Source organism: Neomonachus schauinslandi, chromosome 2 (assembly GCF_002201575.2).
Source record: "Neomonachus schauinslandi chromosome 2, ASM220157v2, whole genome shotgun sequence".
Taxonomy (NCBI): domain Eukaryota; kingdom Metazoa; phylum Chordata; class Mammalia; order Carnivora; family Phocidae; genus Neomonachus; species Neomonachus schauinslandi.
The window spans coordinates 75,374,666-75,393,053 of NC_058404.1; the positions used below are offsets into that span (position 1 = coordinate 75,374,666).

An 18,388-nucleotide genomic window follows, 5' to 3' on the forward strand; every position below is an offset into this window, starting at 1 on the left:
AGATGCTTAACCGACTGAGCCACCCAGGGACCCCTCACTAGGCATTTTTAAAAAATTATTTATCATCTCGTTTAAACCTTACAGCATTCCTGGGAGATAGGTGGTATTATGCCTGTTGTCCAGGTGAAGAAGCTGAGATTTAGAGAGATTGCCTTGTTTCTCCAAGGCTTACAAGAAGTGACTGAGCTAGGATTTGAGCCCAGGTGTGTCTGAGTCCAGGAGCCCTTTCTGTAAGCCCTGCATCGCACTGTTTCTAGTGGCAGCCACGACAGTGTCACAGCCTCCATAGATGACAGTTTAGGGAAGAAGGGTGGCAGAGTGTGGGTGCTGAGGACACTGAGGTCACAGAACTGGGTTGGGACCCTGTCCCACCTCTTCTAGCTCTAAAGAACCTGGGCAAGGGATTTGATTTCTCTGAGCTTCACTTCCCACATTTATATACTGAGTCCCCAAATAACCATATATGGAAGGGGAAAGGAAGAAAAAGAAGAGGAAAGGAAATCATCCAAGTTGTCAGATAGAGTTGGGACATCTGGGTGTGGTGTCAGTAGGTACTGAGACAGGGAAGACTGGGAGAGGAATGGCTTTGTGCGAGAAAATCTGGAATTCCATTTTGGATATGTTAAGTTTGAAATGCCTAAAGGATGTCTAAAAGTGGCTTTGTCTAAAGCTGTATCATAGGGAATGAATGTGATAAAGTGTATAAAACTTACCACACGTCCTGACAAGTAGCCTGTACTCAGTAAATGTTTGGTGCTTTTATTAGCAATAATAAATAGTATTACTTTTACAGAACCTCTACTCATTTTGGGTAAATAAGCTTTGTGAAATACGTTCAATAAAATGTGTGTGTGTGTGTGTGTGTGTCAGAACTTGTTATTTAAATCCTGGAGAGCATCCAGTGATCAGAATGAGATGGCTTAACAGACCTCTCTAAATCCTCAGGCCCCTGCTGTTTACAGAAACAGTTTTCTGTCCTGATGTTATATTTCTGATGTGTGAATGTGTTTTAGAAAAAAAAAATATGTAACTGCACCATATCACTATGCTCAGTGGTATAGTTTTTTAGTTTTACTGTTACAAATCTCTGCTTCTGGAGGGTAGAAATTGAGCTTGATAACATTCTGGTGATGTGTGAATGAAGGCCCTCCCTCAGTGTTGCAGAATGCGTTGAAGTAAACCTGACTGGTAAGGCTTTTGTGCACTTGAGGCAATTTAACTTAATTTGTTTAAAAGGTATTTTGTCTTCACTGGATAGAATGTCTTTTGTGAATGTTTGATACTGTATTTGAATCCAGGCTAGTGGACTCTCTTTCAACACTGCAGGATACTAAATGATTCCTCTCAGACATTTATGTAGTATGTAAGGCCTTCTCTGGGAGAGACTGAAATTCATGCTTTTATTCCTTATCCAAGTTAAAATTCTAAATCGTTAAAGATGGTTTCATTTTTAAAAGCAGGTGAGGTCCAATTCAGGGTTCCCTGAGTTCAAAAAAAAGTTGTTTCCCAAGAATTGAGATTTGGTTGAGCAGAGCTCAGCATACTTTGGAAGTTTTCCTTTGAGCTAAATGGGCCTTTCACATGATTCCAGCTGTAGATTAATCCTATTCAGACAGAACTTTAAAACTTATCAGGAACCTTTTGTGAGACAGTAACCAATCTGCTTACTCACTGCTCAGGAAAATACCAGAGTTTTAGCTTGTTCAACAAGGTATTAATTTATTGAACAGTTACTCTGTGCCAGACCCAGCTCTAGATTCTGAATATAGCAGTGAAAAAGACATTATTGTTCCTGCCACTTGGAGCTTATATCCATGAGGGAGACAAATACATTAATAAATAAAATCATTATAGTGGTACGTGCTCTAAGGAAATAAATAGGATGCCGTGATAAAGAATAATGTTGGAGAGTGAGGGCCTGTCAGAGGAGGTGACGTTTATTTGAGACCTGAAGAATGACTCCAGGCTCCAACCAGCATAGAAGTAAGGGTCAGCATTCCAGGGAACAGCTAAGGCAAAGTCTCTGAGATGAGGAAAAGGTTAGAATATGCTCTGAGGTAACATAGGTAACAGAAGGCCACTGGAGGGAAAGCATAACAGGCAGGGGGTTATGGCATCAAGTAAGACTGAAAAATGTAGGCAAAGGATAGATTACCAATAATGGTAAGAAGTTTGAATTTCATCCCAAATGCAGTGGGAAGTCACTGAAGGGCTTTCAAGCAAGGCAATGACACAGTCTGATTAATGTTTTAGAAAACCACTCTGGGGCTGCTCCGTGGGCTTCCATCCCCGCCTCTCTGAAAATGCCTCCTCAAAGTCTGATCGAGTCCCGCATCAGGCTTCCTGCTCGGCAGGGAGTCTGCTTCTCCCTCTGACCCTCCCCCCTCTCATGTGCTCTCTCTCTCTTTCTCTCTCTCAAATAAATAAATAAAATCTTTAAAAAAAAAAAAAGAAAGAACAGGATTTGCTAACAGGCTGGTGTGGAAATCAAGGGGCAGGAAGAAATCAAGGATGTCTTCAAAGAAGCTTGAGCTGGGTGGTGCTGTGGACTGAAACTGGGAAGATGAAGACAAGAATGGCTTTGTGGAGGGGAAATCAGGATGTAGTTCTGGAAAGTGAAATGTCTGTGAGACCTCCAAGTGGAGGTATCAAGTAGACATTGGAGGTAAGTGTGGAGCTCAGAGTAGAGGTCTGGGCAGAAGAGAGAAATTGAGGCGTTATCAGCACATTGCTGGTATTTAAAGCCACATACCCCTACAGAGAGAGTGCAAGAAGAGGGTCCTGAATTGGATGGGAAAGCAAACACCAGCAAACAAAATGGAAGTAGAGTGTCCAGGGAGGTAGGAGGGAGACCAAGAGCACAGAAGGTCACAGCACCCGGGAGAGGAAGATAGTTGAAGAAGGAAGGATTAGTTGGGATATTGCACACTGCTGGGGGTGTCCAGGAAGGTGAAGACAGAACAAGTCCTGTGTCCATTGCATTTGGCAGCCGGGAGGTCGCTGGTGACTTTGAGGAGGCATTTTCAGAGAGGCGGGGACGGAAGCCCAGCTGAAACAGAAGGTGAGATAGTAGAGACAAGCTGTGCTGCAAGCAAACAAAACGTGTTCGAGAGGATTTGCTGGAAAGTAGCTTAGTAACTGATGGAGGGAGAATGGGGTTCAAGGGACTAGGGTTTGGGGTTTTGGTTTGTTGTTGTTTTTCACAAGAGATACTTTTGTATGTGTCTCTACCAGAAGTACTGCAGAGAAAGCGAGGTTAATAAAGGATGTGGGAGAGAGGAGGTAGCTGAAAGAATGATGCTCTTGGGCGGGAAGGTGGGTGAGGGTTTGAAATCTGGGTGCAGCCCTCCAAAGCCTTCCATTCTGGTCTTAAAGATAAGATTAATTCAAAATAGACTGTAGTCATGTGCTAAATTCTGTGGTATTGACTGTGTCCATCCTCATAGTTCGGAGGAGCCACCAATGGAGATGGGCTTATTGATTAAGAGCTTCTAGGAGGAGAAGGTGGTAACACTAAAGTGGGACCCCGAAGGATGAGCAAAGGCCGAAGAGGGACAGTAATACTGATGACGAGGACGTGCAGGAGCCAGCGGACCGGGCAAGGACTTGTATGCAGAAAGCTCCCGCAGTTGGAGGAAAGCTTTCTCACGGAATGAGTAGGGGGAAATTGTGGGTCATGTCAGCCAAGAGTGGATGAGGGCTCCTCAATACCAGGCAGAGGAGACGAGATGGCCCAGTGGGAGTGGCCCTGCACTTGAGCAAGCAAAGAGAATGATGGAAACCACCTTGTAGCAGGATGGAAGTCACAGCCACGTAGTGGCTAGCTGGACAAGGGGGGTTGCTGTACTAAAAGGACGCAGTTCTGTAACCTCATCTGAAGTTCCAAGTCCTCCAGCGATGGTGGTGGCTGTGGATGTAGAGAGGAAGGGACAGATATGAGGGGTACTGGAAGAGAACCGACAGGATCAAGTTGTCAGTTTGGATATAGAGGGAAAAGAAAACAGAGACAGGGAAAATGACTTCAGGTTTCCTGGACTAAGAATCTAATGATGTCAGGAATAGTTGGGACTTCCTGGATTCAAGGAAGCACAAATTGTCCAGACTGTTGAGACGTCCGTGCTGGAGACATAGAGTACGTTCTGAGCTGCAAGCACCTTTGCCCTGATGGCCAGCATGGGCGGCAGTTGGGGCCGCAGAGTGGGGGAGCTCATCCTTTGTTCTGAGGGAGCAAGTGGAGACAGTAGGGCGGTGGGCAGCCGGCAGTCTGAAGCTTGGAGGAGGCCGAGCCCCACAGCTCAGCATTTGGATGTGGAGCAGCAGAGACCAGGACCGTGGAGTTTCTTGGCATGGAATTTATTTACCCTATTTCATTATTTTAAGAGGCTTTTGCTGTGGAATCTTGGAAAATGAATTTTTATTCAGCCCATCAGAATCTTCAGGTTTGGCAGGTTCTTTTTAAATGTAAAAACCCGCCTAGGAAAATAAAAGTCCAGCATTTTGTCTTGTCATTCTGTTCTGTTTTAGACATTGTAAATGAAATTAGAGAACAGAGAATTTGAGCTTTACTTTGTAGGGTGTAAAATGTGATTTTTTTAAGGATTTTGCATCTCTCTGCAGAGCCTCTTAGTCCTCTCCACAAACCACCTGCCTCCTTAGGGGTTACTGTTCCTAATCTAAAGGAGTTTTCTGGGTCAGAGAAGGTCCTCCCAGGATGGGGGCGGCCCCCTCTGCGTTCTTGCACAGACTCACCCCTTCATAACAGCACTGTCTGCTGTGGCAAATCCTTACAGCAATCAGGAAGGATTCAGAGTCCTGTTTGTTGAAAGAGGAGATTATTATAGTACCCAGAGGAAGGAGGAGGGGACAAACCCGGTTTCTGGCTCTTGCCCTTGAGTTATAAATTCTCAAGGACTCTCATGGATCTTCTAGAATCACAGTTGGAAATCCACATTCCATTTGAAAGCTGTGTAGGGTTATCAGATGATCATTTCTTTTTCTTTCTAATTTTTTTAAAAAGATCTTATTTATTTGTTAGAGCACAAGCAGGGGGAGCGGCAGGCAGAGGGAGAAGCAGGCTCCCCGCTCAGCAAGGAGCCCGATGCGGGACTCAATTCCAGGACCCCAGATCATGACCTGAGCCGAAGGCAGACGCTTAACCGACTGAGCCACCCAGGCATCTCTCAGATCATCATTTCTGCTGCCTTCCCCCCAACCCGGCTCTGACAGTGAATAAAAACTCAGGATAAAACTGCAGAATAATTCTCCATTTTAACAGTGTTGTTTTTCTTATTTGGCACAAAAGAAATTAGATTTCCCAGCTGGTATATACAGAATTTCTCCTCTCTCCCTCATGTGCACAAGTGCACACAAATATGTACACACACACATATACTCACACCTCAGATGCCTTAGGACTGTAATTCTCATAAGTGGACAGAGTATCAGCCATGTGCTTCAGGACCAACCATACCTTCCCAAAAGTTGGGTTGCTGTAACTGGGTAAACAGCAAATGGAATTCGATATTGCTTGCCTAGAGACTTAAAAAGAACTATGTTGCGGGGCGCCTGGGTGGCTCAGTCGTTAGTTGTCTGCCTTCGGCTTGGGTCATGATCCCAGAGTCCTGGGATCGAGCCCCGGGTAGGGTTCCCTGCTCGGCAGGAAGCCTGCTTCCCCCTCTCCACTCCCCCTGCTTGTGTTCCCTCTCTCGCTGTGTCTCTGTTAAATAAATAAATAAAATCTTAAAAAAAAAAAAAAAAAGACTATGTTGCCTCAAAAGAATTTCTAAAGAATTGTCTTTTTTCTCTCCTTCCAGAGGGCCAGTTGAGAGTGGATGCCAATATATCTGTGCATCATCCTGGAGAGCCTTTGGGTGTTCGAACTGAAGTGAAGAATCTCAATAGTGCCAGGTTCTTGGCCAAAGCAATAGGTGAATGTCAGCTTACATTTAATGTTCTTTTTTGTATCAGTTACCTATTGCTTTGTAACAAGCCACCCCAAACCTTAGTGGCTTATATGATAACCATTTCAGCTTTTGCAGTTCTACGGATTAGATCCTGCCTCAGCTCATTCATGTGCAAGATGACCTCACACATTGAGGCCTTGGTGCCGGGGGTTTGCTAGGATTCTCTTTCCACGTTGTCTTTCTTCATTTGCTTGCCTAGCCTGGACCTTCTTGTTTGGCAACGGGCCCTTCCCGGGGGATGAAGGCAGAGACCTCAAGGCTTCTTGAGTCCCAAGCTCTCGAACTCATACAGTGTCTCTCCCAACACTTTCGATTCAAAGCAGATGCAAGGGGAGGAGAAATAGACTCCACCTCTTTATGGGAGGATCTGCAATATGCAATAGCTCTGTTTTTCCATTTACCACATTCTTTCCGACCGGCATGAACTTTATAAAGTCATATTTATTCATTGTAGATTGGCCATGGTTTGACTTAATTGGTCATTATGTTTTTCTGCTTTTTACTATTTTTACTAATAGAGTCCATGGGCCTATGTAATTGAGTTTGGGTCTTATTGGAGTACATGCTGTGGGTATTTATGTGCTGACAAATATATAATAATTAAAGTAGAACAGTTGAGCAAGATAAACATCCAGGCAGTCCCATAGAGGTTGTTGACTGTGAAGACATCTCAGAAGACTAAATATATTCTTTAAAATCAAAAGTATCTAGAGAGCAAGAGAGAATGTAGGGAAAGGATAGAGTTTCAAGTGCATCCCTTCAAGGATGCACAGAGCACAAGACAGCTGAATGCGTTGGTGTGTGTTTAATAGAGTCCTCGGTCTTGTTGAGAAAAGTACTGGAAACAATACAGAAAAGATTCTCTAGTCTTGTATAAAACCTTATCGTGAACCTGCAATGATCAGCCTCAATGAAGATGCTCTGAGTCTACAGATTTTCAGGAAAAGGGCATTAAAATGATCAAGGGGATAACTTATGTAAGGGAAAGGGTAAGGGAAGGTTTCCATGTGTAGATGGACCAAAGAGGGCGGACTCTTCTATCTCTAAAAGGAGATACAGTTCATGTCTCTGAAGCCATGAAAGGTTTGGGTCAGGGATACTCCTACAGGCCAGTTTTGTGAAGGGGAAACTTGGAACAAATGGAAGAAAGTTCAACTTCACCCTGTGGGTAGTTAAGTGTTCTAGAATTCATTATTCGAAGAGGTGGTGATGATAACCTAAAAAAACAAGCAGCAAGATTTTAAGTAGATTTATTCTTAATGATTTATGAAGGAGACCACCAAGACAGAATTCTGCCTGTGTCCTGACTCAGACCTGAAGAACCACAGATTTACTATGGTGGGCTTAATTCTCCAAGCCCATGATTTTTCCATCCCATTTTTCTCCCTACATCATGCCTAGTAGTCCTCATCTGATTTCAGTCAAAGAGAGCACTGGAGTTGGGGAGACAGGGAGCAAAAACTGACACATTTTAGTGTTGCTGCTGCTTGTCAGCTCAGATAAAAGAGTTTGGATTTGGATGAGGGAAGGTAGTACATGCTAGGGTGGGGAGTTAAGGGGGAGGCTAAAGCTGCTTTCAGAAAGAAGCTTAACAATTATGGCTGATTTGCTTACCACAGTCAGCCTTGTTTGGTGGTGAGGGAGCATGGCATAGAACAGAGATTCTTAATCATTTGGGGTCATAGATCCCTATGAAAATTCTGGACTCTCTCTCCAAAAAATCTACAAGTGTGCACACACACATTCTGTATATAATTTCAGGAGGTACCAGAACCCCGTGAAGTTTATCCTTGGATCCCTTGGAACTCGTGATAGGCAGCCATCCTGGATCTGGAGTTAGTTGGCCTAGATACTAGTCCTAGCTCCTCTTCTGCCAAGAGCTGTAAACTGGACTGGGTCACTGTGAACCTGAGCTTTCTCTGAAAGTGAGGGAGCAGAGTTTCCTAAAAGGCTCTTCCCGGCATCATTGTCCTATGAGGGCAACGAGAAGAGGATATAGCATATGAAGGAAGAATTATTATAAACAACTCTCTTGATTATTTTTTACTTAAATATTGAGAAAGATTTCTAATTATTGCTTGATTGGATGAAAGGAATCAAAATATACTAAATTACTATGTTTCTCTTAGACTTTGAAATTGAGAGACAAATCCACGAACTTGAGAATGGACGTAAAATTCTGAATGAAACGCGCTCGTTTGACTACAAGCTGGGGTGAGTTTGCATTGACCAGCATCTCGCACACAGCTGGGTGGGTCTCTGGTCTGGGCTCGCCACAGAACAGCCATGTGACCTTGAAGAAGGTACTTAGCTTGTCTGCACTAATGCTTTCCTCACTAGTAGAGTTAGGAAAATACTGTACGCTACAAGGATATAATATCCTGGAGGACTGGTAAGAGGTTGAAACTGAACCAGACTTGGACATAAGTGCTGAGTCTGGCCCTTCAGTTGCTTCCAGCTTGGGCAAGAATTTTCACTTCCTTAAATTCTATCAGACTTAAGCTCTACCAATTCAAACTGAAGGTAAAGAAAGCTTAGGGGTGGTTATGGAGGTACCCTTTTTTGTTTTGATAACTTTGACTCTAATATTCTGACTCTGAATTTTGAGGATTTTGCGCTTTTAGCAGAAGACTGAAAGAAGCTCGGAAGACTAGAGTTTGAGCTGGTTAGAAGCTGGAAACATTGAAGCAATTTCTTCTCTTATTTTAAAAAATTATTCTGAGTATTTCTCTTTCATTAATATTTTTTCATGTAGTTATGTAAGTGTCTCTCAAAGAAGGTCAAAGAGCCTGAATTTGCCTGTGTCCCTTATTGGTAGGGGCAACTCCCCTTTGCACATATGTTGGGCAATGTTGCATGCCATGTTGGTTTAACATTTTCCTTTTTAACTATCGTAGGTGCACCATGCCGATGAGAGACAAAGAAGGAAAACAAGACTACAGGTGATTATTCCTCTTGTCAAAATACCATCATGTGTTTGGGGTTAGGGGCAAATTTCAAATCCACTTGCAGAGTAACGTAAGGACCTGGATAGCTTTTAGGAACCACTTTCTGTTTATATTGTTGCATGATGGAAAGCCTAGACTTCCTATTTTATATATATACTGAAAGAAAGAATGTTTTCTTGGTTTGTTAGCCTCAGAGTGTCTTATTTGATGGGATTCAACTGTTGGAAGACACTGTTGACTCAACCCTGGGTGAGAGTTCTTATAATTGAGCTAAGAGGGTGGCAGTTGAGGATGGGGCCTAGGATGTTCTTATTCTTATATTCATTTACAAATTCAGTAACACACTGAAGATCCTTGAGAAGAAAGGAAAAAAGAGATGCATATGTTAATGAAATTTTAACTCGAGTGATGTTATTTAATTGATTAAAATTAAACAAAAATTGAACAATTAAACATATGAAGTTGGACTTAATATGAGATCCAGAAATAAAGCAAATAATAAGAATAGGCTTAAGGTAAATTGAACCTTTTGTCTTTTTCCCCATTGAGTTTTGCAGATTGTAAAGATTGAAGTTGTAAGCAATAGGGTTGTTGGTTCCTTTGCAAAGCTCAACTCTTGCTGTCAATGAGGAACCAATGTAGCATTGTGATGTGGGAAAAGAAGCTCATAAACCCTTAGTGGGAACCTCCCCTGAAGGGCCCCTCTCATGTGTGTCAAAGTCAAGATTGTTTTCATCACTGTGAGCTTCTGGGTTCAGTCTATCCTTCCCAAGAACTTCTTTGTTCTCCGGTGTCACCTCCTACTCTGTTTATGCTGCTTTCTTACTCAGCCTGGAGTTTGGCTGTTAGGTCAGCCAGTGGCTTTGGCTCAAGCCCTCAGGTTAATAGGTGGGATTCAGGAACCCTCCCTTTGGTGTCCTCCTGCCCTCACAAGTCAGACTGATTCACAGCACAGATTTGGCATGGAGGTAATGGATTGCGTGCACGTCTGATCTGTCACCTTGGCACCCCATTTGTTCTGCGTTATCCTGCTTCTGCATAAGCCCTTTGACAAGTAGAAGTGGACAGAAAAATGTTAGATGCTGGAATGGAGTAGAGGGAAAGATGTTATATGTGGTAGTGCTGCAGAGAGTTCCCACGTGCTTCTTGGTGTATACCATATACCCTGCCTCACCACCATGGTTCCCGTAATAACATCCTGCACTGCTGTGTGATTCGCATTTATTACCCAGGAAATGTTGAAAACTCTGACTAAACACACGTACCACAAACATGCCACAAAGAGTGTGGTACATTTGTTACAAATTAAGACTTGGTTATTAACTAAAGTCCATAGTTTACATTAGGGTTCACTCTTCATGTTGTACATTCTGTGGGTTTTGACCAAATAGTGACGTGACACCTACCGTTATAGTGTCACAGGGAATAGTATCACTGTCCTAAAAATCCCCTGTGGTCCACTTACTCATCCTTCCCTCCCTGCTTCTACATTTTTTTAGGCAAAATCTATTTATTTCTTCCACTTCTCAAGAAAGATAGTTTTCTTTTTCTTTGACTTTTCATTTATTTCACAAATACTGCTAAAAATAGTGAGAATTTTTAAATGGGGAAATGTCATTTTTCTCCCTAATAAGTAAATTGTTCTCATTTGGTCCTGTTTTTCCCCGGCCTCTGTCTTTGTGAATATGTACTTTATCCACAATTATAAATCACAGTGTAGTATCAACCCTGTGTTGTGCCTTTTTCATTCATCATGGTTTATAAGCATGGAGAGGGGCAGGTCTGGTGGTCTTGACCTGGAGTATACACTTGTAGACTCCTGGGAAACAGAATTGATATTAGGGGACATTAGAAAATACCTGGATTTTTATTTTATTTTATTTACTTATTTGACAGAGCGAGCAAGGATGAGCAGGGGGAGGGGCAGAGAGAGAGGGACAGGCAGACTCCCCGCTGAGCAGGGAGCCCAACATGGGGCTCAGTCCCAGGACCTTGAGATCATGACCTGAGCCAAAGTTAGATGCTTAACCGACTGAGCCACCCAGGCACCCCAGAAAATATTTGGAATTGTAACATGACATCTAAACACAAAACTTGTGTATCCATAATAGGGGTTTTCTTTCCTATTAAGCCAAATACTTCCAAGTCAGACCCCATTTCGTCTCCCTGCCTAGGTTTATGCCCGAACCCAACCTGCCTCCCCTCCTGCTCCATGACACCGCGTCTCTGCCTCCCGGTGCAGACCCACAGCAAGTGATCAACATTGACTGGATTCGGGAGCGGCTCCCTGAGCTGCCCAGTGAGACCCGGGAGAAGCTCATTCAACAGTATGGGATGCTGCCGGAACACAGCTTCGCCTTACTGGTAGGTATTGATCAGAGGCTCAGATAAGCCCAGCTCAGCAGTTTGGGTGATGCTCTGCGGTGAGCTCTGTGTAGCGCAGGCAGATTGCTTCAGTTGTACAGTAGATGCTTCTGAGAAGAACAAGGCACGATAACCTTTGCTCAGTACCCTTTTTGGTGAATATGCCTCATGAAACCAGAAGGTGAAGCAGCATCTTATGTCAGTCATCTCTTCTGTGCAGAAATGAACAGCTGCTCATAGCAGCTGTGGAGGCTTCTTGAAGACAGTCCAAATGTTACGGATGAATGTTTTCCCATGTGTCTGCAGGACAAAAGAAAATCAACGTATAGGGTTTCTGGATGTCCAGCAGTATTGAACCATGACAGGGTCTGGCAGGAAGTTCGGCTCTCAAAAGCCAGCGAGCTGTTTCTCCAACTGTAGAAGGAAAACATTTATTCTGCACACAATGTTGAAAACTCTGACGGGAAGTATCAGTCCTTTGAGGCTTGAGGGTGCATCTTAAGGGGCCATTAGAGAATCTGACACCACTGAGACCTGCTTAGGGATTTTCCCTTCTTTTCAGAGCTATTCGCCGGCTTTGCCGTTTTCTTTGTTAGGGCAACATTAAAGGGGTGTGGCACCGGTGAGGGTAGGGTTTTGTCACCATTGTCTTCAGCTTGTCTGTGAGGGAGGAAGTAGAAAGCTTTGCTACTGCATGTTTCGGGTACTGGGTATATGCCACACTGACCTTCGGGAGCAGCGGAGTCTGCAAACTCTGGATTTCTACATTTTAATTGACCAGTAGTAAGTAGATAGAGTGTTAGAATGTTCATATTTATATACTTCAGTGAGAGCAGTCCCGCCATTTCTGGTACAAGGTAGGCAAGTGAATGTTTGTTGAGTGAATGATTCTCTCTTTATGAATCAGCTAATGTGAAAACTCTCCGGAGAGTCTCACAGGAGAACTCCTCTTTTCCTACCAGTGATGATTGGGCAGGCCCTGATAGGTTTTCATACTTTAGGCAGGGTGACCACCGCCCACTGCCTCCTGTGGGCTGCGTCCGTAGCTTAGTCATAACCCTCTGATGCTTACGAGGCTGGATTTTAGTCATTTCTGCATGTGACTTGTTCAGCCCCTTGCAGGCTAGGACTGTGTCACCCTCTCACTCGCTGTTCCTCAGCACAGCTCGGCTCACCAGCAGTGGCTTAACGCCAAATCTTCGACCGGGCGAGTCAGTTCGCATCTCGGACTGAACACCTTTTTAACCTGAAGCCTCTTACGACTCAGGCATTTTCCCGAGGTTCGTTTAACCCGACTGAGGCTTAGTCCTACCCATCCTGCCCACTGTCTGATGAATTTCCAGCCCACGCGAAATAAATTCCAGACTCAGTTCCAAATGCTAAATTCCAGTCCTGCATTTTATAACTGCCAGATTACACAGGGGATGGAAGGACTGGGACGGAGCCTACAGGGACTGAGCCTCCAAGATGTCCGTTATCTGTCTTTGGCCTTCCACCAGGTGAATGGAGGCAGCCCTTGGAGGTAGCAAATGAAGAAAACCCAGGTTTCTTGGCCATTTCTTTGCTCACGACTGTGATTTCAGAAAAGAATCCACTAAATATAACGTTGAAAGTTCTTTTTTGTATATCAACTTTCTTCACAAGAGAGGTGAAAAGACCTCTCAGAAACTCCTCTCAAGAATATGGCTATTTCTCTCCACGGCCCTGTCTGCAAGCATTTGCTCCTTTGAGAAAGCATCTCTCTAGCACTGTCACGCTTGGCCTCTGACGAGCACATGATGGCGAGGAGCATCTGCCTCCTCACGCAAAGAAAGTCCTCTGAGGGCGGGGACATTTTCGTATTCATGTTTGTGTCCCAGGCTCCACTTATGTGTCCTTCACAGGAGGCCCTGAATAAATGTTTGCTGAAGGTGCCCAGCGAGTGGGTCCAGAGTTTAAGTTCCTATTGAGGGGAACCTGTCTTTCATCTGTTCAGTCCACAACTTTTATTTTGCATCTCCTATGTAGCAGGTACTCAGACAGGGACAAATATATTAAAAAAAAAAAAAGTGTTTCTTCGTTTTCCAAGAGTTTATATATATATAATACACACAAACACACACACACACACACACACACACACACGACACAGCTAACCAGCCCCTGGGGCAGATTGCAAGAGCTAGATTCATACCGTGGGATGGGAGCCCAGGGAGGTAGTGATTACATTGATTGGAACAAAAGGGAAAAACTTCCAAAAGAAGGTGATTTTTGAGCCAGTTTTGAAGGGATTTTTAATATCTTAAAAATACACTTATTTTTAATAGCTTGCAGATAATGTATTAGGTGATTCGTTTTTGTTTTTTTTTTAAGGGGTAGTCCTTGAAATTTCCAAGATGAATATAAAGAGAACTAAATAGCAATGGAAAGAGAATGATTCAGAGAAATTGTTTTCCTGAAAGTGGGTATCCTGAGCTCTTTACGACTTTGTAATCATTGAAAGCTGGGTTACTCAGACCCGAAAATGATATGTTCATGTTTTTTTTCTTGCCTTCATCAGAAACACAACAGATTGCCGAGAAGGGCAGATGCACAAATCTAATGAACCATCTTTGTATTTAAAGAGTGCCCAGGAGTATTCATTAAATAAAAAGCAGTAGTGGAGGTGCTTTGCAGAGCTCTGACCCCACACTCAGTGCCTTTGGATTGCTTATTCCATTAAGCATTTAAGCACATGCCTTACCCACACATACTAAAAACTTCAGAATTTAACTCTAGTCTTTAATTTGTCCTGTCATTTTATTATGTGGTAAGCACTGCATTATGTATTGGTAATTTCTGCTTGATATTTGCAGAACTCTAGTATTTTAGCATCTACAACAATGTGTGGCACATAGTAGGCACTCAGTGAATATTTATTCAGTGAATGGTCAGACAAATGATACTCTGACAATACTCATGAAAGTCCTGGAAGAAGCATTCCTGATAAAAGGATCTTAGTTTCTAAAGGTCAGGTACATAAACCACTCTTGACCCCCTTGCAAATTGTGGGGTGACGCCTGGCTCACTGAACTCTGGGTGAGAAGCACCTGGATCACCGCTTTAACCACCCCCCACGTACTGTATCCAGATGCAGGTCACTTGGCCTCTCCGACTCTTGTTTTCTGAACTGGTCTTGTTAGGACATTAAATCCAATCTACATCCTGGTTTTCTCTCTTAAACCCTCCTGACAGTTCCCTCCCAACAGAAAACCTATATTACTGGTTTTTTCCTCTGGTCACATAAAAAGTACCCCACCTGAAACTTGAACCTATTTAGTTAACCTTGCTTCCCTATCTTATGTCAAATTGCCTTGATTGCTGACCTCATTTGTAAGGATTAAGGAATAGAAATACAGAATCTGAGATCCAGGTATTAGGATCCTGAAAAATGAGAGGTTCTAATAGCATAGCAAGTCCTTCTCTGAGTCAGCATATTCCAGGAGTAATCATGAGAATGATCTAGATGATATGCATGTACATTTTTTTTAGCAGATAATCCCAGGGTGACGTCTGTGGGTTATCTCTTCCTAAACTCTGCCTTACCTGATTTGGAGAATGCAAACAGATTGTAGTCATTTGCTTAAGCAGTATAAGAACATGGCTGCTCGCTGACAGCAGGTTCTGTGGTTTATAGCAGGTCACTTTTTTTTTTTTTAAAGTAGGCTCCAGGCCCAGTATGGAGCCCAACGCAGGACTTGAACTCACAATCCTGAGATCAAGACCTGAGCTGAGATCCAGAGTCAGACACTTAACCAGCTGAGCCACCCAGACACCCCATGGGCCACTTTTTAATTTACCCTTACAACAACCCTCTGAGGTAGATACTGTTACTCTCCCCATTTTACAGATGGGGAAACATAAACTATGGTGGGGTGTAGTACATTAAGTATCTTCGCCAGGCCTGTGGGGGGCCAGGTTCAGTGGTCTGAACTGACTTCAGAGTCCAGGCTTTATTTCCATTTCTAAGCTCTACTGCCTGCCTGCATATATAATGTGCCACAGTGCCAAACAGGAATATGTTTCAAGTTCATTGCTGTTTTGGATCACTTGATAGAGAAAATAGAACTTTTACTTTTGTTAATACTGTTGTTTTTGTTTGTTTGTTTTGGTTGTGGTTTTCTTCGTTGTTTTATTTTTGGGTTTGTTGGGTTTTTTTTTTTAGATTTAATTATTTATTTGAGAGAGAGAGAGCAGGAGTTGGGAGCAGAGGGAGAGGGAGAAGCAGACTCCCTGCTGAGCAGGGAACCTGAGGCAGGGCTCAGTCCTGGGACCCTGGGATCATGACCTGAGCCGAAGGCAGACGCTTACCTGAGCCACCCAGGTGCCCAATACTAATGTTTTATACAGTCCCACTAATGCTTCATGAAGCAGTCACAGACCATTGGTTCATTTAAAACTTTTGATCACCCTGTTTGGTTTTTAAGATGTCAGACTGCCTTATAAAGAAAGAAAAAGTACTGTCTCCTAAATTTAGTGAAAATCAGTCAACTTCAATGAAAAGCAGAAATTATGTCCACAAGTAGAAAATTTAAATCACAAAAAAAGAGATATAAACTGTCCTCTGTAACTTTATTTTGTTTCTTAAACTTGGTGCCATAGGTTCTTGGCTCCTTCTGAATGAATCATTGAAAACGTCTCCAAAAGAGGGCAGGATGTGTGGGGTTTGTAGGATGATTTTGCCTGTCGCCTCATGTCATGCAGCGCAGCACATGGTAGGCACTTGGTAAGGACCAGATACAAGCTCACAGGGTGCCTGGCTGTGTATGAATTCATTAGATGGAAAGATGTCCATCTCATCAAGATTTCAGTGGAGGAATGGCATCACATTCCCAATTTAGTGTTTCTTGAGAGCCTGCTGTCCTTGCCACAGCGCCCTGTGCTGTTTTCAGGTAGAAGAGCTTTATCTTTTCCATGTCGCTTTTCATTCTCCCAAGTAGCCCTGCAGGGCAGTGGGTTGAAACACTAAGAGACAGTCTTGATTTCAGATCTCACCTTGGACACCTGGGAGCCGGGAGGGCTATGCAAAGGGAACTGGCGCTGCCACTCTCCCTAGCTAAAAGAGGGGAGGGAATGATTCCCTTACCCCGAAGATGATTGACAGAACAGAATCTTCACTGAATCCCAACAAAATCCAAATACAGCCAAGCGGACTCCCTAGAATAAGTTGCCAGGGAGAAGAGCACTGACACCAAAGAACTGCTAATGCGTTTGAGAGCCACGCAGGGCAGAATTTTAAGAAAAATCCATCATGGCCACAGTGAGACTGTAGGAAAATGTGACTGTGACCCTCCAGATTAGTGACCCGTGCTGCCATACATGTCTGTCTGTCTTTGTATTCAACCTCAAGTTACGTAGTCTTATTTGAACAACTTTTTTTTTTCCCCAGCTGGTTATTCCCCATTTGAAGTCATAATCCTTTGCTTCTGACACCATGAAAAAGGTTAAGGTGTCTCTGGGGACAAAGAAGCAGAAAAGATATTATGACTGTGGTTGATTATTAAATGGATTGTTTTCCAAGAGTTTTGCTTTGAGTTTCTAGTAAGCTTGAAATGGCTTGGTTTTCTTTTTGGATGAACTGTCTATAAAATAATTTCCCATGATAAATATCTGTGTACTCATAGATGATACTACTTTAAAGCTAATAGTTTAAAAGGCATCTGAAACTATATTGACTGGTTTCAGACTGCTTAGATGTGCTGAGGAGCAAAGCACTGGCCTTCTAACCACCGCTGAAGGAAAATCCATTTGGTCAACATTGTCGCTCACCATATTTCAGCTCCATGTAATTTTCGAAATTGATTTTATTCTTCGGTTCATAAAATTGCACCCAGTGCTTGCCAGCTTACGGTTGCTTTTATAGTTAGCCTATGCCCTGGAAATGTAACCGATATTTTTTACTGGTAAAACTGAATAAAGGATGCATCTTCTAACTTTACTTCTGAAAAACCAGCAATTCGTTTATTTCAGATGCAAGTAACAGGACTTTCAGAGACGAGGATCCTCTGGGCTCAGATTCATTTGACCCCTCAGGGACCTTCCCACTAGAGCAAAAGTGCAGGGAGGAGTGAAGTCCCTAGTGCTCAGCCTTGGGGATTCACAGGACTCTCTCCTTCACCCATCCTGAAGCCGGGTCTCCTGTTTGTGGGATGATTTCCTTTTGGGGACAGTTAAAATACATTATTTCTGGTTTCAGTCCGATCTTGGTGCAGATGAGCAAGCACTGCCTTGCAGCTTTGTTGCCATTTTTAAGCTGCAGCCCGAAAGCTGCCATTGACCAGCACAGGTTCCCTCCGTGTTGGGCCCATTTGACAATGGTGGCTTTAGGCACATTGAAATGTGATTATGATCAGAATTGATTTCTTGACAGCATACTACTTGTGGCCCATTCTCGAAGATACGGTTTTCTGGTTATGCCGCTCTGCTGTCAACTTTTATCACCTGATTATCCAAAGAAAAGTCTTATTGCCAGATTGGTTTCCTTCCCATCCCTCCTAGAGCTCATGTATCTCGGAGAATGTAAACTCATTTTCACATGAGTCTAAGCCAAATGTAGGTGTGAACCCTCTCTGTATGGAACGGTTATCTTAAACTCAGATGTGTATACTTCCCGACTTTGCTAGGAACAAAGCACAAGTGAAATTGTTGGGACCAGAGTTTTGCTCAGATTTTAGGGGCTTCCAGGCCCGCTGGGAACATGACCCAGGAGTAGAAACTGTGAGGACCAAAATAGGACGGTAGACCCTTCTAGTTGTATATTTTATGAGACAGACTAGAGAGTATACCCTTGGTGTTTCTGGGGCAATTTCCAAGCCTCTCCAGATCTCCATGTTCTTGAAAGAGGCCTTGATGGTTCAGGATTCTGGCTTCCTCCTGACATGCTCAAGTGAGAGCAATGTTTCCTATGCTAGTCTCACACCACCAATTAACTACCTTTAGTTTTTTCCCCACTGAAGACTCTTCTGCATCCGTCTCTTCCCCCCACCCCCTCCACTCACTGCCAGATTTCCACAGCCACTTCTTGTTTCCATGAAAAGCAGAGAGAAGGCTCATTGACATCGTAGATCCAAGCTGGCACCCCACTGAATGTGTCCA

At 43.4% G+C, this 18,388-nt stretch overlaps 1 protein-coding gene across 2 annotated transcripts in view; it reads left to right on the top strand.

The window, feature by feature from the left end:
- GATB (glutamyl-tRNA amidotransferase subunit B) overlaps positions 1 to 18,388 on the top strand; it is a 92,377-nt gene that overhangs the window by 44,759 nt on the left and 29,230 nt on the right. For both annotated transcript variants that reach the window (XM_021698933.2, XM_044912600.1), the window contains exons 6-9: positions 5,814 to 5,927; positions 8,093 to 8,177; positions 8,861 to 8,905; positions 11,086 to 11,275. In XM_021698933.2, the coding sequence (XP_021554608.1) occupies positions 5,814 to 5,927; positions 8,093 to 8,177; positions 8,861 to 8,905; positions 11,086 to 11,275 (434 nt within the window). The remainder of the gene's footprint in view (positions 1 to 5,813; positions 5,928 to 8,092; positions 8,178 to 8,860; positions 8,906 to 11,085; positions 11,276 to 18,388) is intronic.